Below are 23,101 nucleotides of genomic sequence, written 5' to 3' on the forward strand. Positions count from 1 at the left end.
GGTTAACTGGGTTGCTGCTGCTGGGGAGAAGGGGGAGCTGGTATGGGGTGGGGTGGTCGGGGCGGGAGGGCGCCGTTGGGGGGAGATACGGCTACGTGGGAACCGGGAGAGGAGCTGGATTGAAAAAGGAGATGGCTAGTCGACAAGGGTGGGGGTAAAGAGCCCCCCAACTCGACTGATCATGTGGAATGTGAGAGGGCTGAACGGGCCGATGAAGAGGGCACGGGTACTCGCACACCTAAAACAACTTAAGGCAGATGTGGTTATGCTGCAGGAGACGCATCTGAAACTGATAGACCAGGTCAGACTTCGCAAAGGATGGGTGGGGCAGGTGTCTCATTCGGGGCTAGACGCAAAAAACAGGGGGGTGGCTATATTAGTGGGGAAGCGGGTAATGTTTGAGGCAAAGACCATAGTGGCGGATAGTGGGGGCAGATACGTGATGGTGAGTGGCAGATTGCAAGGGGAGGCGGTGGTTTTAGTGAACGTATATGCCCCGAACTGGGATGATGCCAATTTTATGAGGCGTATGTTGGGACGCATCCCGGACCTAGAGGCGGGAAAGTTGGTAATGGGTGGAGATTTTAATACGGTGCTGGACCCAGGGCTGGACAGATCGAGGTCCAGGACCGGAAGGAGGCCGGCTGCAGCTAGGGTGCTCAAGGTCTTTATGGAGCAGATGGGAGGAGTAGACCCCTGGAGATTTGGTAGACCTAGGAGTAAGGAGTTTTCGTTTTTCTCCTATGTCCACAAAGTCTATTCACGGATAGACTTTTTTGTTTTGGGAAGGGCACTAATCCCGAAGGTGACGGGGACGGAGTATACGGCTATAGCTATTTCGGACCACGCTCCACATTGGGTGGACCTGGAGATAGGGGAAGAAAAACAACAGCGTCCACCCTGGAGAATGGACATGGGATTATTGGCAGATGAGGGGGTGTGTTTAAGGGTGAGGGGGTGTATTGAAAGGTACTTGGAACTCAATGACAATGGGGAGGTTCAGGTGGGAGTGGTCTGGGAGGCGTTGAAGGCTGTGGTTAGAGGGGAGCTGATATCTATTAGGGCACATAAAGGAAAGCAGGAGGGTAGGGAAAGGGAGCAGTTGTTGAAAGAACTTCTGAGGGTGGACAGGCAATATGCGGAGGCACCGGAGGAGGGACTGTACAGGGAAAGGCAAAGGCTACATGTAGAATTTGACTTGTTGACTACGGGTAAGGCAGAGGCACAATGGAGGAAGGCACAGGGTGTACAGTACAAATATGGGGAGAAGGCGAGCAGGTTGCTTGCTCACCAACTGAGGAAAAGGGGAGCAGCGAGGGAGATGGGGGGGGGGGGGGGTGAGAGATGAGGAGGGAGAGATGGAGCGGAGAGCGGAGGGAGTGAATGGAGTGTTCAAGGCATTTTATGAAAGATTATATGAAGCTCAGCCCCCGGAAGGGAAGAAGAGAATGATGTGCTTTCTGGATCAGCTGGAATTTCCTAAGGTGGAGGAGCAGGAGAGGGTGGGACTGGGAGCACAGATTGAGACGGAGGAAGTAGTGAAAGGGATTGGAAGCATGCAGGCGGGGAAGGCCCCGGGACCAGACAGATTCCCGGTAGAATTTTATAGGAAATATGTGGACTTGCTCGCCCCGCTACTGATGAGAACCTTTAATGAGGCGAGGGAAAGGGGGCAGCTGCCCCCGAATATGTCAGAGGCAACGATATCGCTCCTCCTAAAGAAGGAAAAAGACCCGCTGCAATGCGGGTCCTATAGGCCCATTTCCCTCCTGAATGTGGATGCTAAGATTCTGGCCAAGGTAATGGCAACGAGGATAGAAGATTGTGTCCCGGGGGTGGTACATGAGGACCAAACTGGGTTTGTGAAGGGGAGACAGCTGAACACAAATATACGGAGGCTGCTAGGGGTAATGATGATGCCCCCACCAGAGGGGGAAGCGGAGATAGTGGTGGCGATGGATGCCGAGAAAGCATTTGATAGAGTGGAGTGGGATTATTTGTGGGAGGTGCTGAGGAGATTTGGCTTTGGAGATGGGTATATCAGATGGGTACAGTTGCTGTATAGGGCTCCGATGGCGAGTGTGGTCACGAATGGACGGGGGTCTGATTACTTTCGGCTCCATAGAGGGACGAGGCAGGGATGTCCTCTGTCCCCGTTATTGTTTGCATTGGCGATTGAGCCCCTGGCCATAGCATTGAGGGGTTCCAGGAAGTGGAGGGGAGTACTCAGGGGAGGAGAAGAACACCGGGTATCTTTATATGCGGATGATTTGTTGTTGTATGTGGCGGACCCGGCGGAGGGGATGCCAGAGATAATGCGGATACTTGGGGAGTTTGGGGATTTTTCAGGGTATAAATTGAACATGGGGAAAAGTGAGTTGTTCGTGGTGCATCCAGGGGAGCAGAGCAGGGAAATAGAGGATTTACCGTTGAGGAAGGTAACAAGGGACTTCCGGTACTTGGGGATCCAGATAGCCAAGAATTGGGGTACATTACACAGGCTTAATTTAACGCGGTTGGTGCAACAGATGGAGGAGGACTTTAAGAGATGGGACACGGTGTCCCTGTCACTGGCAGGTAGGGTGCAGGCGGTTAAAATGGTGGTCCTCCCGAGATTCCTTGTTGTGTTTCAGTGCCTCCCGGTGGTGGTCACGAAGGCTTTTTTCAAGAGAATCGAGAAGAGTATTATGAGTTTTGTGTGGGCCGGGAAGACCCCGAGAGTAAGGAGGGGATTTTTGCAGCGTAGTAGGGACAGGGGAGGGCTGGCACTCCCGAGCCTAAACGTCTATTACTGGGCCGCCAATGTTTCAATGGTGTGTAAGTGGATGGGAGAAGGGGAGGGAGCGGCGTGGAAGAGATTGGAGAGGGCGTCCTGCAGGGGGACTAGCCTACAAGCAATGGTGACGGCGCCGTTGCCGTTCTCACCGAAGAAATACACCACAAGCCCGGTGGTGGTGGCTACATTGAAAATTTGGGGGCAGTGGAGATGGCATAGGGGAAGGACAGGAGCCTCGGAGCGGTCCCCGATAAGAAATAACCATAGGTTTGTTCCGGGGAGAATGGATGGGGGATTTGGAGCATGGCAAAGAGCTGGGGTAGTACAATTGAGAGATCTGTTCGTAGATGGGACGTTTGCGAGTCTGGGTGCGCTGACGGAAAAATATGGGTTGCCCCAAGGGAATGCATTTCGGTATATGCAACTGAGGGCTTTCGCGAGGCAACAGGTGAGGGAATTCCCGCAGCTCCCGACGCAGGGGGTGCAGGATAGAGTGATCTCAGAGACATGGGTGGGGGATGGTAAGGTGTCGGACATATATAGGGAAATGAGGGACGAGGGGGAGAGTATGGTAGATGAGCTGAAAGGGAAATGGGAAGAAGAGCTGTGGGAGGAGATTGAGGAGGGGCTGTGGGCTGACGCCCTACGTAGGGTAAACTCATCGTCCTCGTGTGCCAGGCTAAGCCTGATACAATTCAAGGTTCTACACAGGGCGCATATGACTGGAGCACGGCTCAGTAAATTTTTTGGGGTAGAGGATAGGTGTGGGAGGTGCTCGAGAAGCCCAGCGAATCACACCCACATGTTCTGGTCATGGCCGGCACTACAGGGGTTCTGGGTGGGGGTGGCAAAGGTGCTTTCGAAGGTGGTGGGGGTCCGGGTCGAACCAAGCTGGGGGTTGGCTATATTCGGGGTTGCAGAAGAGCCGGGAGTGCAGGAGGCGAGAGAGGCTGATGTTTTGGCCTTTGCGTAGCCCGGCGCAGGAAATTGTTAATGTGGAAGGAAGCCAAACCCCCGGGGGTGGAGGCCTGGATAAACGACATGGCAGGGTTTATAAAGTTAGAACGGATTAAGTTCGTACTAAGGGGTTTGGCTCAAGGGTTCACCAGGCGGTGGCAACCGTTCGTCGACTACCTCACAGAAAGATAGAGGGAATGGGAAAGAAGAAGACAACAGCAGCAACCCGGGGGGGGGGGGGGTGGAACCGGACGGACTCTCAGGGATGTCATTGTATATGTATAGACACTTGTTACAGGTAATGTATATTGGACTGTTGGGATTGTATCTTTGAAGAGTAACTATTTTTGACAAGGCAGTTGCCACTCAGTTTTGTTTATGTTTCTGTTTATATATTATTTATTTATTTGTTTAAAATTGGCCACTGTTATTTATATTGCTTTATTGTTCAAAAAAAAACTATGTACTGTTATGTTTGGCCACAAAATTCTGAATAAAATATATTTTTTTAAAAAAAGAACATTGGCATCATGTAGTGGTAAAAATATGAACATTTTGAATTTAATTTGCTGTGCTTATGTGGTGGCTGAGAGTTCCAGAAGGAATAAATAAACTCCTCACTGCATAACCCAATGAAAAGCAAACGGGGAAGGCAGTGGTACTGTTGCTAGACGAGTAATCCAGAGACCCAGTGTAATGCTCTGGGGACCTAACGAATCCCACCAGGGCAGATGGTGGAATTTGAATTCAATAAAAATCTGGAATTAAGTCTAATGATAACTATGAAACCATGCCGATCGTCGTAAAAAACCATCAGATCCACACCAGTGTGGTTGACTAGTTTTTTCCAATTAAGGGGCAATTTGGCGTGGCCAATCCACCTACCCTGCACATCTTTGGGTTGTGGGGGCGAAACCCACTCGGACACGGGGAGAATGTGCAAACTCCACACGGACAGTGACCCGGAGCCGGGATTGAACCCGGGTCCCCGGTGCTGTGAGGCAGCAGTGCTAACCACTGCGCCACCGTGGTTGACCCTTCAATGCCCTCGGGGATGGGCAATAAGTACTGGCCCAGCCAGCAATGCCCACATCCCCATTATCAAAAAATATATTGCTGTTATAGTCGAGGCAGATGGCTACCATGTGTGGTTTTAACACTTATAGTTTATAAATTTAGAGTACCCAATTCATTGTTCCCAATTAAGGAGCAATTTAGAGTGACCAATCCACCTACCCTGCACATCTTTGGGTTGCAGGGGCGAAACCCACGCAGACACGGGGAGAATGTGCAAACTCCACACGGACAGTGACCCAGAGCCGGGATCGAACCTGGGACCTCGGCGCTGTGAGACAGCCGTGCTAGCCACTGTGAGACAGCTATGCTAGAAGCTGTGCCACCGCGCTGCCCTATGGTTTTAAAACTTAATGGAAAAGTGTTTTATCATGCACCATTGGTCTTGGTACAAAATGGGGAGGGGGGCCCAGAGATTATGATGATGGCATATCAATCTGTTGATGTGTTTTATGTCTGAATTATGGCAAAGAAATTGCAACCACTCACCTATTATGTATTCTCGCCTTTTTTTTTTTAAACACTTATTTCTCTCGTATTCTTTAACCAAAAGGTTGACCTGTTTCACTGTCTGTGCAGAGTCTGCACGCTCTCCCAGTGTCTGCGTGGGTTTCCTCCAGGTTTCCTCCCACAAGTCCCGAAAGACGTGCTGTTTGGTAATTTGACATTCTGAATTCTCCCTCTGTGTACCCGAACAGGCGCCGGAATGTGGCGACTGGGGGCTTTTCACAGTAACTTCATTACAGTGTTGATGTAAGCCTACTTGTGACAATAAAGACTATTATACTATGTCTTTACACTGAAGCATCACATTTCAAACATGGCCAAAATAAATGAGGGTAAAGCATCTAAATGCTGCTTACTTTTGTTAACTGTCATGTTCTTGGGGGGAAAACATAATCTTTGATTATAGTAAAATTAATGCCAGTAGGAAACAGTGTGTCATTTCGAACCGCATGCTGTCCTGTTAGAATGCGCGCCTGTTCCCTTTTCATTGGGTTATGCAGTGAGGAGTTTATTTATTCCTTCTGCCACTCTCAGCCACCACATAAGCACAGCAAATTAAATTCAATATTTTCATTTTTAAATCACATTTACATTATTAAAAAACCATCAGACCAGCCGAGGTCTCTGCACTGTAATTGTATCGCAGTCTTTGCACTTTCTCCAGCATGAACAAACCGTACACTGGCACCAAGCTCCACGCAGGGGGCTCAAAGCAAGAGCAAATGCTTTCTTAAACACGTTAAACATTTTTATTTCAGTTTGTAAAGCGATCAGCAGGTCCAGTGAAGTCCAGATATTCTTAAGACCATAAGACATAGGAGCAGAATTAGGCCACTCGGCCCATCGAGTCTGCTCCGCCATTCAATCATGGCTGATATTTTCTCATCCCCATTCTCCTGCCTTCTCCCCATAACCCCTGAGCCCCTCATTAATCAAGAACCTATCTTTGTCTTAAAGACAGATATTATTAATCTAGAAAGAGTGCCATTGTTTGCAGCAAACTACTCAGCCTTCAGAACAGTGACCACGACACCACACAACCCTGCCATGGCAATCTCTGCAAGACGTGCCAGATCATCGACATGGATACCACCATTACACGTCAGAACACCACCCACCAGGTACGCGGTACATACTCGTGCGACTCGGCCAACGTTATCTACCTCATACGCTGCAGGAAAGGATGTCCCAAAGCGTGGTACATTGGCGTGACCATGCAGACGCTGCGACAACGAATGAACGGACATTGTGTGACAATCACCAGGCAGAAATGTTCCCTTCCAGTCGGGGAATACTTCAGCAGTCAAGGGCATTCAGCCTCTGATCTCCGGGTAAGCGTTCTCCAAGGCGGCCTTCAGGACGCGCGACAACGCAGTATCGCCGAGCCAAACTTATAGCCAAGTTCCGCACACAGGAGTGCGGCCTCAACCGGGACCTGGGATTCATGTTGCATTACATTCATCCCCCACCTTCTGGCCTGCGAAATCCTACCAACTGTCCTGGCTTGACACAATTCACACCTCTTTAACCTGGGGTTACCCCATCTCTGGATCTGTAAAGATTTAATTACCTGCTAATGCTCGCATTCCAAGCATTGTCTGGCATCTTTGAATCTGTCTATATATGTGTTTCTGGAACATACCTCTTCATTCACCTGGGGAAGGAGCAGCGCTCTGAAACTAGTGACATTGTGACATCGAAACAAACCTGTTGGACTTTAACCTGGTGTTGTAAAACTTCTTACTAGAAAGAGTGCAGAAGAGATTTACGAGGATGCTACCGGGACTTGATGGTCTGATTTATAAGGAGAGGCTGGATAGACGTCTTTCCCTGGAGGGTAAGAGGTTTGGTGGTGATCTTGTAGAGGTCTATAAAATAATGAGGTGGATAGATAAGGTAGTCAACATCTTTTCACAAAGGTAGGAGAGTCTAAAACTAGAGGGCACAGGTTTGAGGGGAGAAATACAAAAGGGTCCAGAGGGGCAATTATTTCACAGAGGGTGGTGAGAGTCTGGAACGGCAGTAGTAGAGGCGAGTACAATTTTGTCTTTTTGAAAAGCATTTAGACAGTTATATGGTTAAGATGGGTATAGAGGGATATGGGCCAAATGTGGGCAATTTGGGACTAGCTTAGTGATAGAAACTGGGCGGCATGGACAAGTTGGGCCGAAGGGCCTGTTTCCATGCTGTAAACATCTCTGACTCTATGGCTCAATGACTTGGCCTCCACAGCCTTCTGCGGCAAAAAGTTCCACAGATTCACCACCCTCTGGCTGAAGAAATTCGTCCCTATCACAATTTTAAAGGACCGTCCCTTCAGTCTGAGGCTGTGGCCTTGAGTTCTAGTTTTTCCTACCAGTGCAAACATCCTCTCCACATCCACTCTCTAGCCCTTTCAGTATCCTGTAAGTTTCAATAAGACCCTTCTAAACTCCAATGAGTACAGACCCAGAGTCCTCAACCACCCCCTCATTTGACAAGTGCTTTATTCCTTGAAGCATGATTTGATGCTGATTGGGAATGGTGTATGTGCGTGCGTGTACTGCGGCGGGGTGGGGGTGGGGGGGGGGGGCACAATATTTTGTTCCACAGTCAGATTTCTAAAAGCAAAACTGCCGATTCCTGGCAACTGAAAGGATTAAACTGAAAAGGTGCAAAAGCAAAATCCTGCAGCTTCCGGATATCCAGAAAATGTTGGCAGTACGGAGGAGCTCAGGCATCATCTGCAGAGCGAGAAACAGAGAAGAATAATACAACACAGCATGTGGTCAATGCTGAAATGGGTCCCAATGGAAGGTCAGAGATCCAAATCATTAGCTCGGTTTCTCTCTGCACAGCTGGTGCCAACGTTGCTGCGCATTTCCAGTTTTTATCTAAAATGAGAGGTGCTCTACGCGATTTTCTGCAGTTGTGAACCCCCCCGGTCTGACCACAAACTATTCTCACTATTACTTACCCGCGTCAAACTATTGGTAATTTACATTTAGGAAATAAATATTGTACAGACAGCCGAATGGCTTGAAGTCTTTGGAAAGCGGTGAGGTTAGTGGGCGGTGATAGTGACAACTTATGGATAAATGACTGCTAATTGATACAAGAGATGGGCAGTGAATGGTATTGGATAAATGGAGCGGGGAGATAGAGGCTTTACGAAGCCTAGTTGCTTTCTATTTCGCTTTATTCTTTCACGGGACGTGGGAGCAGCAATCATTGCCCACCCTCATTGCCCTTGAACAGAGTCGTTTGCTGGGCTATTTTCAGAGGGCAATTAAGGGTCAATCACATTGCTGTGGGTCTGGGGTCACTTGCCGGCCAGACCGAGTGAGGTTGGCAGATTTCCTCACCTCAAAAGGACATTAGTGACGCAGATGGGTTTTTACAACAATCAGTGATGGCTCCCTCGGTCACCATTCCTTTTTTTTTTTTTTAAAAGAGTACCTAATTAATTTATTTTCCCAATTAAGGGGCAATTAAGTGCGGCCAATCCACCTACCCTGCACACCTTTGGGGCTGGAGACCCATGCAGACACGGGGAGAATGTTCAAACTCCACACAGACAGTGACCCGGGGCCGAGATCAAACCTGGGTCCTCGGCGGTGCGAGGCAGCAGTGCTAACCACTGTGCCACCACGCCGCCCACAGTCACCATTCCTGACGCTAACTTTACATTCAAGATGTGGGGATGGAATTGAATTTCCACCACCTGTTGTGGGGTTTGAACCCATGCCCCCATGGTGTAGGTTTCGGGACCGCTAGCCCAGTGACATTACCTCCACGCCGCCATCTCCTCTACTGTGTCTTGGTAGGAAGGTACTAGGGGTGTGGTAGTGGTGGTGGGTGGGGAAAGGGGGGGGGGGGAAAGAGATACTGGCAGGGGGTGAAAGCAGTGAACAACAAGTGGGATTAATATCCCTGGGATAATTCTACAGGGATTCCGGCAGCCACATCGAGTGACGTTGATGGAAGTCTGCCCTTGCTCACACTTGGTCTGCTCAAACCTCAGAAACACTGACCAGAATGTAGGAACATCTAGGAAAAATTATCAACGTTGCGGGGCAAGCACGGCAGCACAGTGGTTAGCATCGCTAACCTCACAGCGCCAGGGACCCGGGTTCAATCCCGGCCTCGGGTGTGGCATTTGCACTTTCTCCCCGTGTCTGCGTGGGTTTCCTCCCACAGTCCAAAGATGTACAGGTTAGGTGGATTGGCCACGCTAAATTGCCCCTGGGTGGGGTTACTGGGTTACATGTAGGGGGCTCTTTCAGAGGCTCCATGGTGACTCAATGGGCCAAATAGCCTCCTTCTGGAACTGTAAGGATTCTATGATTCTATTCCACCTGCATAAAAAAGAAAAGCAAAGATGAAACAAGGACCTCTTGTCTTGTTGAATCTCGTCCTTCTAGTGTCCATCACAAATGCCCAAATGCTCAGCTGAATTAATATGCCTTACGTCCTGGACTGTACCAAGCAGATTAAAGGCCATTGCATAATTCGGACGACAAACAATAATGCGGTATAACAAGCCAGTCTCTTAAGAGTCGTCGATGTCACCAGACCTTTCAGTAAATCTAACTGCCTTGCGACACTATTTAAAAAAAAAAATTTAGAGTACCCAATTCATTTTTTCTAATTAAAGGGCAATTTCGCGGCCAAGCCACCTAACCTGCACATCTTTGGATTGTGGGGGCGAAACCCACGCAAACGCGGGGAGAATGTGCGAACTCCACACGGACAGTGACCCAGAGCCGGGGTCGAACCCGGAACCTCGGCGCCGTGAGGCAGCAGGGCTAACCCACTGCGCCACCGTGCTGCCCTCCTTGCGACACTATTAATATACAATGCATCAACTGTCAAACAAGGAACTGATGTAGAAAAATAAACCCTGAGAAATCTATCGAATGGTTCTGGATCTAGAAATTATTCACGCCCCACTGTCTAATCTTGTGCATCAATTTTCTCGGTTCTGACAGACATGTTAGCTTCTCAAACTCCATCCCCTGAAAGGCAAGAGCAGTGGGTGCATGGAAACATCATCAACTCCGAGATCTCCTCACTTGGAACTATATCGACATTCCTTCACTGTCACTGTAGTTGGGTCCAACTCCTGGATTCCCTGCTGGACAGCACTCTGGGTGTGTCTACACACGCACGCAGCTACAGCGGTTCAAGAAGACTGCTCACCGCCATCTTCTCAAGGGTAATTAGGGATGGGCAATAAATACTAGTCTTGCCAATGATGTCCGTGTGTCAAGAATAATGTTTTTTAAAACAATTAAAATAGCAAAGGGTTGAATCAAAGGCTGGAAGGCACAATGGTCTTGCCCACCAGCTGGAGAGGGGGGCGAGAGCATTGCCTTTTTCCATCCAGTCCTGTCAGATCTTATTCCATTCGGCCCCTCGGCAGACTGGCAGTGGACCTTTCTCCGGGATCAAAGACCCTAGCGTGGAAGCTTCATCCACATAACTGCTGGCCAGTCAAAAGCTAGCAGCACTCGTGAATGGCAGTGCCACAGAAAAGGAAAAGTGGCTGTTGCCGGTATGACACCCACCTGAAGACTACGATCATCACTGGATCCTGGGTCACATGTAAGTGTTGGCAGGTGAGGGTTCAGAGGGCAGGGGAGCCTCTCGGCAGCTGCCCAGGTTTGCTTCTCATGCTCCCTGCATAGCGAGCCCCCAGCCCACCGCTGGATTAATGCCAGTGGCAGCCGGATGAGGACCTTGAGTGAAGATTAATTGGTCACTTAAGGGCCTCAATTGGCAGCGGGGTGGAAGACTATCCATGGCCTGTGTGTCTAGACTTAATCAGGGTGGAGGCAGTAAGGTGGTCGAGAGCTCACCCACCACCCTCCTTGGACCCTTGCCAAACCCGCCAAGGGACAGGACAGAAGATAGCAGCCAAAGTGCGGTGCCGTCATGCAAGTGGACAAGGGTGTAACAAAAGCGCTAAATATTTATACTATATTGCACAATGCAATTTTCAGATTCGGAATTCCCACATCAATTAAATCATTACGTCTACACATAGTGACGCTGCTAATCCTTTCTGTTATATCAATTTAGAGTACCCAATTATATTTCTCCAATTAAGGGGCAATTTAATGTGGCCAATCCACCAACCCTGCACATCTATGGGTTGTGGGGGTGAGACCTACGCAGACACGGGGAGAATGTGCAAACTCCGCACGGACTGTGACCCGGGGCCGGGAACGAACCCGGGTCCTCGGTGCCCTGAGGTGCCACCATGCCGCCCGACACGGCTACTCTTGAACAGAATGAAAATGATTGGTTGCCGCCTCCCATCAATCATGTTTGGAGATCACATTGCTGTAAGTGATGGATTGATTTTACACCCACAACCCAAGTCGTGTTTGCTGATAACGTTATTTTTTTTGTGAGATTGTCGTCAAGTCCTCTCCGTCTCCAGCTCACAGAAGGAAGCAGTGATGTCAATAGATACTTTGCAATAATAAATCTAGATTTCAATGGCGTCAAGTTTAAAAATGTCTTAATTAGACAGGTAAGATTTAAATTCATCAGCTGAGAGGGTTGATAGCACTTCCTACTGCCGGCAGAAACATTGCAGCAAACTTAATGATGGAGGGACAACTTTTGCTCTTGGAGATGAGTTTGAACTTGAGCTGCAGATTGGGAGCGGTGAGAAATTACTGTTCACTTCAGCGTACCTTGTGGTCTCTCGTGTTCTGTTGGCAGCAACTTGAAGGTTAAATCTGTTCACAAAATTCATTGATCGAGCCGCGACTCCTCAATTCAACATGTCTTTGAAGAACACATTAATATTTTGGGAGTTAAAAGCGAGGTTCAGTCATAGCACAGATAACCGATGAGTCTTGGGGCAATGTTTATCTGGTAGATTGCGTGCAATCTCCGGGGCCCAACGGCTTTCCTCAGTGTCACTCTGCAGTGGTGTGATAAACTCAGCGGAGTCCCTGAGTAAAAACACAGCGGTTAAGAGCAATTCTAAAAGTGACGGATACACACGTCTCCCGCACAAAAATTCATCATATTTGAAAATAGATTCCCGTTTGCCAGGTCACATAGTTTGTCACGCTGGCTGATGCGCTCACTCAGAAATTATATTTTCTCACTCTTACCTCAGCACCCTACTTGCTCAAACACCACTTACAACAAATCATTAAAGGCAAGAAAACTCTGTAAGCAAAGAGGACAGAAGTTAAACTAAATTACACCAAGAGGTTAGAATTTACTTTGACAGTTATCACCCCTTCGCGTGTGAGCGACCAACAGGTTAAACCAGTGGGAAACCTGCAACCCGGGGGCCCACGCTACATTTCGCTGACTGTTGCCCATGCGCAGGGTTCCAATGTTGCATGGTTTCCATCTGCTTTTTCCCCTCCCCAGTGTGACATAAAACAAGGGTACGTGAAGGGAGATGCACGCTAATGTCACACAGCTTTAAAAAAAATTTAAAGTACCCAATTCTCTATTTTTTCCAATTAAGGGGCAATTTAACGTGGCCAATCCACCTACCCTGCACATCTTTGGTTTTTTTTATTGGGGGGGGGGGGGGGGGGGGTGCAGACCGGCGCGGACACGGGGAGAATGGGCAAACTCCACACGGACAGTGACCCGGGCCGGGATTGAACCTGGGTTCGCAGCGCCGTGAGGCAGCAGTGTTAACCAGTACTGCCCAAACTTCACACAACTTTGACTGTAAGAGCCCTCTTCGCCCAGTCAATGTTTTTACCATTTGAAGTCGATAGTTCTATTAATATGAGAGTAATTAAGCGTTTTCTATAACTCATTATGAAATATTTAGCGTGAATTAAAAGCATTCAATCTTATTCATGGGGTCATGGTTAGAGTGCTCAATTCCAATTGTGTGGCCCATTCACCACACCTGGTTGCCCATCCCTGGGTTATACAGTGTTTGGTGGTACAGAACATGAGATTTTAAAAAGTTAATTCATAGGATGTGGGCATCAATGGCTAGGCCAGCATTTATTGCCCATCCCTAATTTCCCTTGAGAATGTGATGGTGAGCTGCCTTCTTGAACCGCTGCAGTCCATGTGGTGTAGGTACATCCACAGTGTAGTTAGGGAGGGAATTCCAGGACATCCCCAGCGACAGTGAAGGAACGGCGATATATTTCCAAGTCAAGATGGTGATGGACTTGGAGGTGGTGGTCTTCCCATGTGTCCTTCTAGATGATAGTGGCTGTGTGTTTGGAAGGTGCTGCCTAAGGAACTTTGATAAGTTCCTCCAGTGCACCTTGTGGATGGTACACACGGCTGCCACTGTTCATCAGTGGTGGAGGGCTGAATGATTGTGGAAAGGGCGCAAATCAAGAGGGCTACTCTGACCTGGATGGTGTCGAGCTTCTTCAGTGTCATTGGAATTACACTTATCCGGGCAAGTGGAGAGGATTCAATCACATCCCTAACTTGCACATCTTTGTGGGATGAAACCGGAGCACCCGGAGGGAACCCACGCAGACACGGGAAGAAAGTGCAAACTCCACACAGACAGTGACCCGAGATTGCAATTGAACCCGGGTCCCTGGCACTGAGGCAACAGTGCTAGCCCCTGTGCCACCACGCTGCTTTATGTTTAGTTGAAAAAGATACTGTTGCGAACTGTCTTGATGAGTCTAAGAGGAAAAGAGTCACCAACACATCTCCTTTTTCAGCAACATTATCAACATGCTGGGGGTTGCCATTGACCAGAAGCTCAACAGGGATGTGGAACAGGCTCGAAGGGCCAAATGATCTATTCCTGCTCCTAGTTTCTACGTTTCAGCCCGTTAAAGTACAACTTAGCTTGAAATGAAATGAAAAGAAAACGAACTGAAATGAAAATCGCTTATTGTCACAAGTAGGCGTCAAATGAAGTTACTGTGAAAAGCCCCTAGTCGCCACATTCCGGCGCCTGTTCGGGGAGGCTGGTACGGGAATCGAACCCGCGCTGCTGGCCTGCCTCTGCTTTAAAGGCCAGCTCTTTAGCCCTGTGCTAAACCAGCCCCTGCTTGAAACCAGCTTAAAACCAAACATAGTAAAAATATTGTAAATGCTCTCGGTGCAATTTCAGATTTGTTGGGCTTGGGTTTGTGGCTCTTCAAAGCGATGGCGGACCAGATTCTCAGCGCATATTTACCTGTCGCACCTCAATATTGTCTGTAACCAATGGTCCACCTTGCCTCTCACCCCCAACACACTCAGACACCCAATTGTCGGCTCAATTCCTGGGCCTACCAGCCTGGACCCTGACCTGGCACCAGCTTCTAAGCACCATCTGTGCTTTATTGCACAGGAATAGGTCAGATATTCTCACCACCTGCTCCACTATTCAATATGACCATTGTGGAGCTGAGCCTCAATTCCATTTAACTACCTTTGATACAGATTACTTGACACTCTTAGCAATTACAAATGTGGAGTACATTTTGTATTGAAAACACTGCGGCCAGGACAGAACTGAGAGTCAGATACAGCTCTGGGGTATTCGGGTCATATATGTTTGGAGCACCTTGCTGTTAGATTCCAGATCCATCTCCCCCATTCCTGGCTCCCAACGGCAAATTTAAAAAAGGTGCTTACAAGTAAATTGTGAAAGGACACCTTAAACAGAACCAAACAAAAAAAGATTGTTAATGCTCGTTCCTCAAAGTGATGTTCAGCCAGTTTGTTGTACAAAGCTCGGAGGGAATAGGCAGCTGTAATCCCTCAAACGACCACACGGCGGCAGCATATTCACATATTACTAGCACTATTGTGCTTGTATATCACCTGATTAAGCCAAAGGGTTGAATTATTAAACAGTTCCAGGAGCAAAGAGACCTGCAATATTTTCCCACTGGCTGGTCTGTCGACATCTTTCCAACTCCCAGCCATTGTTTAGGCGGGGTAGCCAATTAGGCATTATTAAGGGCCTATTAAGGCTACTCTACCAATGCTTTTTTTAAAAATCTTTTTATTGGCATTTCTCATATTTATACTGGCCTCCAACAGGTTTTGGAACAGGCCGACAAACTGCCCCCAAGTGTCCAGGAAGCCTTCCTCTGACCCTCGGGTGGCGTACTAAATCTTCTCCAGGTGGAGAAATTCCGAGAGGTCAGCGAGCCAGTCTGCAGCTGTGGGTGGTGCTGCCGATCGCCAGCCGAGCAGGATTCTCCAGCGTGCGATTAGGGACGCGAAAGCAAGGGCGCGGGCCCCCTTCCCCATGTGTAGCTCTGCCAATGCTGACAGGAATTGTGCGACAATTGCCAAAGGCAGAGCAGAAGGTCACCCCTTCGACTGTTTCGCACTACTGCCCCCAACCCTCAACCCTGGCCGTGGTCCCCATCCCCATCCCCAGTGAGTTGGATTTACGGTGGCCAGATTGTGCCATACACCATCACTTTTTCTCCCCTGCCACATAGTTACACCATGATAAACCTGCTTACTCTGGTAATACTCCAGGCACGCTGAGGATGGTGATCCAGACTGCGTGTAGTCCAAAGGGGTCTTCCCTCGGTTGTCCTCTGCATAAACGTTGGCCCCATAGTCGATTAGCATTTGTATCAAATCTACATTCTTTGCCTTGGCTGCAAGGTGAAGGGCAGTTTCGTGGAGTTTAGCACTGTTAACGTTCGCCCCTGAAACAGAGTAACCACATTCAAAAACAGGACAAGCTTGCATTTGTATAGCACCTTGGGCCTCTTCATTCAGGCAGCAGACTGTCCCCAGTTCACAGTATTCTACGATAATAAAACTCAATACAAATCAAATCGCAACCAGACCTGGTCACAAGGTTCACAGGCGTGAAAAATGGATGGAGTCAATTTGGTGCTTCAAGGGAGTGGGTGCTCTTCAGAGAGTTTGTGGTGAAAGTAGATTGCTGTGACAGAACAGGGCTGGTTTAGCCTTTGCAGGCAGCATGGTGGCACAGTGGTTAGAACTGCAGCCTCACACCGCCGAGGACTTCAATCGTGGCCCCGAGACACTGTCCAATAGGAGTTTGCACATTCTCCCTGTGTCTGCGTGGGTCTCACCCCCACAAACCCAAAGAAGTTTAGGGTAGGTGGATTGGTGACGCCAAATTGGTCACGGGGCTGGTTTAGCACAGGGCTAAAGAGCTCGCTTTTAAAGCAGACCAAGGCAGGCCAGCAGCACGGTTCAAATCCTGTACCAGCCTCCCCGAACAGGCGCCAGAATGTAGCGACTAGAGGCTTGTCACAGTAACTTCGTTTGAAGCCTCCGTGTGACAATAAGCGATTTTCATTTTTCATTTCAAATTGCCCCTTAATTGGAAAAGAAGAATTAGATGCTTTAAATTGATTTTTAAAAGTTTAGCTTTTGCACCCAGCCTGCCCTGCAACTAGTTAACACCAGAGACAATGAATGCAGAAATGGGAACGTGGTCGATTCGCTAGCACTGAGTTTATCTTAAAGTTCACAAAGGAAGCGCTAAGTGTTAAAGACGCCAGCAAGTGCCATTCATTCCCACCACAGCTTGGGGACAAACACATTATTACCTGCATTCAGCAACAGCTTTGCACAGTCGACATGGGGCCTTGCACAAGCCACATGTAATGGTGTCCCAAAATGGCAGTCATAAGCCTCCAGATTTGCACCGACATCTATGAGCAGTTTCATGCATTCGGCGCTACCTGAATCACAAAAATCAGAGGAAATCATTCGAATTAAAATAAGACCAACCTATCCTTTTGGGGACTAATGGATTTTTGTTTATACTAAGAGGGTATTCTGAGGAGTAGTTAATTCGAGATATTGTGTTCAGTTAGTAAGATGATGTAGTTAATGGGCGGAGCCAGGGGTTCAAGCAGTCAGGTGTTGCAGGTTCTGTTTTAGTTTGTGGCTGGAAGGCAAGTTGAGAAATTTCTGAAGATATCCAGCCAGAAATTCTGCGTTATTCTGACAGGGTTCAGGTTTATCTTTTCAAACAATCTCAGAAGACATCTCTTTCAGGCAAGTATTGCTGAGTGCGAACTGTATTTAAAAGTGGATTGGGATCAGAGATGGTTTTGTTGCTTGAGTGGGAATAAAGGTAGCAGTTAAGGGTTATTCTGTCATTGCATGGGCGGCACGGTAGCACAATGGTTAGCCCTGTTGCTTCACAGCGCCAGGGTCGCAGGTTCAATTCCCGGCTTGGGTCATTGTCTGTGTGGAGTCTGCACGTTCTCCCCAAGTCTGCATGGGTTTCCTCCGGTTTCCTCCCAAAACACCTGCTTGTTAGGTGATTTGGACATTCTGAATTCTCCCTCGGTGTACCCGAATAGGCGCCGGATTGTGGCGACTAGGGGCTTTTCACAGTAACTTCATTGCAGTGTTAATGTAAGCCTACTTGTGACAATAAAGATTATTATTATTGATTAGCATTGTTTAAGGGGTAATTGGAAGCTATTTTCTTGTGTGATGGTAAAGATATTTTGTTACTGTGTTGGTCATAAAGTTTGTTTTCATATACCATATCTTTATTTTGCGTGAAATCACTCCTGCAGTAAGGTATCCTTTCTTTACAGTCTTACAAAGTTAAAATAAAATATTGGGATGTCTGTCCTGTATCCTAGCAATTGTTGGAGTCTAGTCCGGGATTGTAATAGGAGTATTTGAAATTGTACAAGCTGGTAATGGGAGAGCTAGATTAATAGTTTACGATCACAGCACCTAATGGCTTTGAACAAGGTTGTCATTATCAAAGCTGTTGATAATATCAGATGCTGCAGACCTCGCCCTCACTCACCCTCCTCCAATCTTACAACCCTCCAAGATCTCGGCGCTCCCCCACTTCTGGCCGATTGCCCCAGTATTGGCGATCATGCCTTCATACCTGGGCTTGAAGCTCTGGAATTCCCTCCCTAACCCTCCCACGTCTCTACCTCTCTCCGCCTTGAAGGTGCTCCCTAAAACCTAGATCTTTGGCCAAGATGTTGGTCACCTGCCCTGATATCTCCTTCCGTGGCTCAGTATCAATTCTGTTTGACAACATTCCTTGGAAGCGCCTTTTTGATGTTTCGCCACTTCAAAGGCAGCTATATAAATGCAAATTGGTGTTGCTTGGCATTGAAAGGTGTCAAGTGCAGTGTCCCCTTCCCTCAGTTACGTGACGTGCATTTTAATTACTGAGAAATAAATAGGAAAGTAAAGTATACCTGTAACTTACCGATCATACAGGCCTCATGCAATGGTGATGCTGCAAAATAGAGGGGATTGACCTTTGCTCCGTAGTTCAACAGTAACTTGACACATTCAATGCTGCCGGCAGCACATGCATCACAAAGAGGGGTACTCCCATCAATGTTTCTGGCATCAACCTGAGAGAGACATATACCGATGTAAAGATATATCTTTTACATGGCTGTTTTAATACAGGACAGAGGCAAAGTAGCTATTGTAGCAACTATGGTTAAACCACAACAAGTAGAACAAACCTGGTTTGAATTGTGCACATCACCAAAAATCTGTCCTGGTCCACCCACGTCGACACTACCACCAAGAAAGCACAACAGCGCCTATACTTCCTCGGGAAACTAAGGAAATTCGGCATGTCCACATTAACTCTTACCAACTTTTACAGATGCACCATAGAAAGCATCCTATTGGGCTGCATCACAGCCTGGTATGGCAACTGCTCGGCCCAGGAAGGCAAGAAACTTCAGAGAGTCGTGAACACCGCCCAGTCCATCACACAAACCTGCCTCCCATCCATTGACTCCATCTACACCTCCCGCTGCCTGGGGAAAGCAGGCAGCATAATCAAAGACCCCTCCCACCCGGCTTACTCACTCTTCCAACTTCTTCCATCGGGCAGGAGATACAAAAGTCTGAGAACACGCACAAATAGATTCAAAAACAGGGGACTTCCGGTGACGGCGGGCGGGAGGTGGCCGCACAATGGAGAGCCCCCGCTCGGGAACGGCAATTTCGGGGCTTTACGCCCGGTCCCAGGGTCCACGGAGGCGGCAGAAGTAGGGAGAAGGAGGAGGCACTGAGAAGACACAGGAGGGAAAAAAACCCCAAAGAAAAATGTCGAGGGTGAGCAAAAAAACTGCCGGAAAAAAAACCAGCTGGAGGTCCGTCGGGGAGTGGAAAGGTCACCGCAGGGTCACCAGGAAAAATGGAGGCTGGAGCACCAGGGAAGGCCGCATTGCTTACGGCTGAAGAAATAACCAAGGTGATGGCTGCGGAATTTGAAAAGCAGTTGGCGCAGATTGCGAAATGCATGGAGACGGTGAGGAAGGAGATGAGGGAGGTTTTGAGTGTGCTGGTGGAGGAGGCGGTTTCCCCGGTGAGGACGGAGGTGGCGAGCGCAGTGGCGGAGGTGCGAGAGCAAGGGGAGGCGCTGAAGGAAGTGAAGGAGACATTATTGCAGCACGGTGATCAACTTGCCTCGATGGGGAAGGAGATGTGGAAGGCGATGGACACTAACAAGGATCTATGAGGAAAAATGGAAGACCTGGAAAACAGATCCAGGTGACAGAATTTGAGGATTGTGGGGCTGCCCGAAGGAGTTGAAGGACCGAAGCCGACTGAGTATTTTGCCGCGATGCTGGCAAAACTACTGGGGGAGGGGGAGGACCCCTCCCGATATGAACTGGATCGGGCTCATCGGTCGTGGAGGCCTGTACCAAAGGCGAGTGAGCCGCCAAGGGCAGTGACTCTGTGCTTCCGGAGGTACAGTGTGAAGGAGAAGGTCCTGAGCTGGGCCAAGCAGAAGCGGGTGGTGCAGTGGGCTGGAGCTGGTATACGTGTATACCAAGACTTTACGGTGGAGCTGGCAAGGAGGCGGGCTGCCTTCAACCGGGTGAAGAGGGCACTGTACATTAGCAAGGTGCGGTGCGGCATTGTATATCCAGCGAAGCTGAGGGTGACTTACAAGGTCAGGGACTTTTATTTTGGAACGGCGGAAGCAGCGGAGGAGTTTGCGAAAGCAGAAGGACTGTGGCAGAACTGACAAATTGAGGAATGGCCATGTGCCGATGTAATCTCATGACTGTATTTTCTTCTTTTTTGTATCACTGCGCGCGGGTGTAGAGATTAAAGGAGCCAAGGTGGTATATATTTGGACAAGGGAAGGGACGGGACTTTCACTCAAAATGAGAGTTCTTTGGGGTGCAGGTGGATAGGCGGGGTTTGGGTGCTAAAAGGGGATCTTTGGGCTTTCCTGGGGCCGGGCAAGTGGGAAAGGGACCCGGGCGGGGGCCTACACGCTGGGTTTAAGCCGGCCAGTGAACGGGAGTGAGGTGGGGGGAGGGGCTGCGGCCATCGGAGCCTGGCAGAACAGGGTCCGAGTGGTCTAGCCGGGGTGGAAAGTTGGGGGGAAGGAACCGAGGGTAGGGGGAGGAGTTTTACAAGAGGCAGTGGATGGGAGGAGCTGGAGACCTGGGGTGGGGGGGTGGGAGCTGTGTAGGATTAAGGGTGACTACGGGTAATCCCTGATTTATTTTTGTCATTTGTTTATGTAAACATGCGGGTTGAGGTTTGGGGGTTGGTGGGTAGATGGGATCGTTGTTGTTATTATGGGGACTGACATATCTTGCTGATTATTGTTTATTGTTGATGGATGTAAATGTGGGAGAAAATGTGAAAATGGAGGAGAATAAAAAAAATAAATATATATATATATATATATATTCAAAAACAGCTTCTTCCCCATTGTTACCAGATTCCTAAACGACCCTCTTATGGACTGACCTGATTAATACTACACTCCTGTACGCTTCACCCGATGCCGGTGTCTATGTATTTACATTGTGGACCTGGTGTTGCCCTATTATGTATTTTCTTTTTATTTTATTTTCATGTACTTAATGATCTGTTTGAGCTGCTCGCAGAAAAATACTTTTCACTGTATCTCGGTACACGTGACAATAAACAAATCCAATCCAATTGGACCTCGTAGATCTCTTCTGTTGACCACAATGACATGCAAATAATTCAACAGCAAAGGTAGGAAGCAGAGGTGGAACAGGACTAACAAGAACATGATCTTGTTTGGTCGTAACTATGATCAGCAACCTGAGGGCTATAAGATGTCCAACAAGGTTAAAACTCAGCAAGACTTTAGACAATGTATGTTATGCTATTAGAAAAAAAGGATACAAAGCACAACTCAGTTGGGAACTCCATTTGCCTTCAAGGAGTACTATGGATGATCTAGACAGCTACCTGCTCACCATTCCCTGGCAGCTCTTTGCACACAAGTTTTCTAAAGTGGGACTGTACACTGCTCTGTATATAACAGTTTGAGACAATAATAAATGGAAGTTAATTGTCAGACATGTTACAGTCCCAAGTTGTCTTTACTCTGTTATTAAAGGGATCAGGATTATCTGCCACAGGTTCCAGTCAAGTGATGAAACTCACTGGGCACAACTGTTGGTGCGTCCGCACTGCATGGAGCCACCTGTCAGCGCGTCCGCACTGCATGGCACCAGAAAATAATGCGCTGAGTGAGTACTGAACAGTCAGGGGTACTGCCTTTCAGACAAGTGCTGAACAGTGGTCCCACAAGACTTTGCAGGTAGATGTAAAAAAGTCCAATGGCACTACTCAAACAAGAGCAAGAGAGTTATCCCTGGTGTCATGGCCAAAATATATATACCCCTCAACCAACATCACAACAGGGGCTGGTTTAGCACAGTGGGCTAAACAGCTGGCTTGTAATGCAGAACAAGGCCAGCAGCGCGGGTTCAATTCTCGTACCGGCCTCCCCGAACAGGCACCAGAATGTGGCGACTAGGGGCTTTTCACAGTAACTTCATTGAAGCCTACTTGTGACAATGAGCGATTATTATTAGGGGCTGGTTTAGCACAGGGCTAAAGAGCTGGCTTTGAAAGCAGACCAAGGCAGGCCAGCAGCACGGTTCAATTCCCGTACCAGCCTCCCCGAACAGGCGCCGGAATGTGGCGACTAGGGGCTTTTCACAGTAACTTCATTGGAAGCCTACTGGTGACAATAAGCGATTTTCATTTCCTTTCATTTCAAACAGATTACTGGGTCAATCACATTGATATTTGTGGAATCTTGCTGGGTATACATGGAATGCTACATTTCCCATGTTGAAACAGTGCCTATACTTCAAATAGTACTCTGGGACACCTTAAAGGCCGTGAAAAGTGCCATATAAAATACAAGTCTCTCTCGCTCTCTTTCCCAAGATGATAAAACCAGATTGATTAGTGCTGGAGGGAAGCAATAGTGTGGTAAGAGTTAAGCATCATGAAAGCAGCATGTCAGTAAGCTTCAAAGCTGTGACACCCTTTCAGAAACACATTTTGAGCTGCTGAGGAACAAGTGCGTATGTTTTACTGGAAGGCATTTCCTCACTCAGTCCAAATTCTGCCCATGCTGCCTGGAGTAACATGATAACTTCGGCGGCAGCCAATGAGGAACAGAGGCTTGCATCAGTTGAAATTAATCTGCAGCCAAACAGTTCATGTGTACAAAGTTCACAGGTCACAAAAATCACAACCAAGAAAAGTTTCCTCCAATTCCCAGGCCAATCAAAGAACAGAGGAACAAACACAGTCATGTCAACACCGAAAGAACACCCTCAACCTGCAGTGCAAGTTCACCCCAGCTTGCAGCTGCCAGGGTCCATGTGCAACATTTCATTTCAGGGCAATGGGAAAACTGGAGCTGGGGCGGCACAGTGGCTATCTCTGCTGCCTCACGGTGCAGAGGACCTGGGTTCGATCCCGGCCCTGGAGTTTGCACATTCTCCCCGTGTCCCCACAACCCAAAGATGTGCAGGGTAGGTTGATTGGCCACGCTAAGTTGCCCCTTAATTGGAAAAATTACAA

At 48.3% G+C, this 23,101-nt stretch overlaps 1 protein-coding gene across 2 annotated transcripts in view; it reads right to left on the bottom strand.

Annotated features, from left to right (window-relative positions):
• Positions 1-6,040: 6,040 nt before the first annotated feature.
• Positions 6,041-23,101, bottom strand: part of LOC140387854 (ankyrin repeat and SOCS box protein 13-like) — a 40,750-nt gene continuing 23,689 nt past the window's right edge. The window contains exons 3-7 of one of the 2 annotated variants that reach the window (XM_072471100.1): positions 18,459-18,609; positions 16,810-16,944; positions 15,739-15,930; positions 12,430-12,487; positions 6,041-12,264 (exon numbers count right to left, since the gene is read on the bottom strand). In XM_072471100.1, the coding sequence (XP_072327201.1) occupies positions 12,471-12,487; positions 15,739-15,930; positions 16,810-16,944; positions 18,459-18,609 (495 nt within the window). In that variant the 3' untranslated portion in view covers positions 6,041-12,264; positions 12,430-12,470. The remainder of the gene's footprint in view (positions 12,265-12,429; positions 12,488-15,738; positions 15,931-16,809; positions 16,945-18,458; positions 18,610-23,101) is intronic. The other variant, XM_072471099.1, reaches the window with a different exon arrangement.

Source organism: Scyliorhinus torazame, chromosome 13 (genome assembly GCF_047496885.1).
Source record: "Scyliorhinus torazame isolate Kashiwa2021f chromosome 13, sScyTor2.1, whole genome shotgun sequence".
Lineage (NCBI taxonomy): Eukaryota > Metazoa > Chordata > Chondrichthyes > Carcharhiniformes > Scyliorhinidae > Scyliorhinus > Scyliorhinus torazame.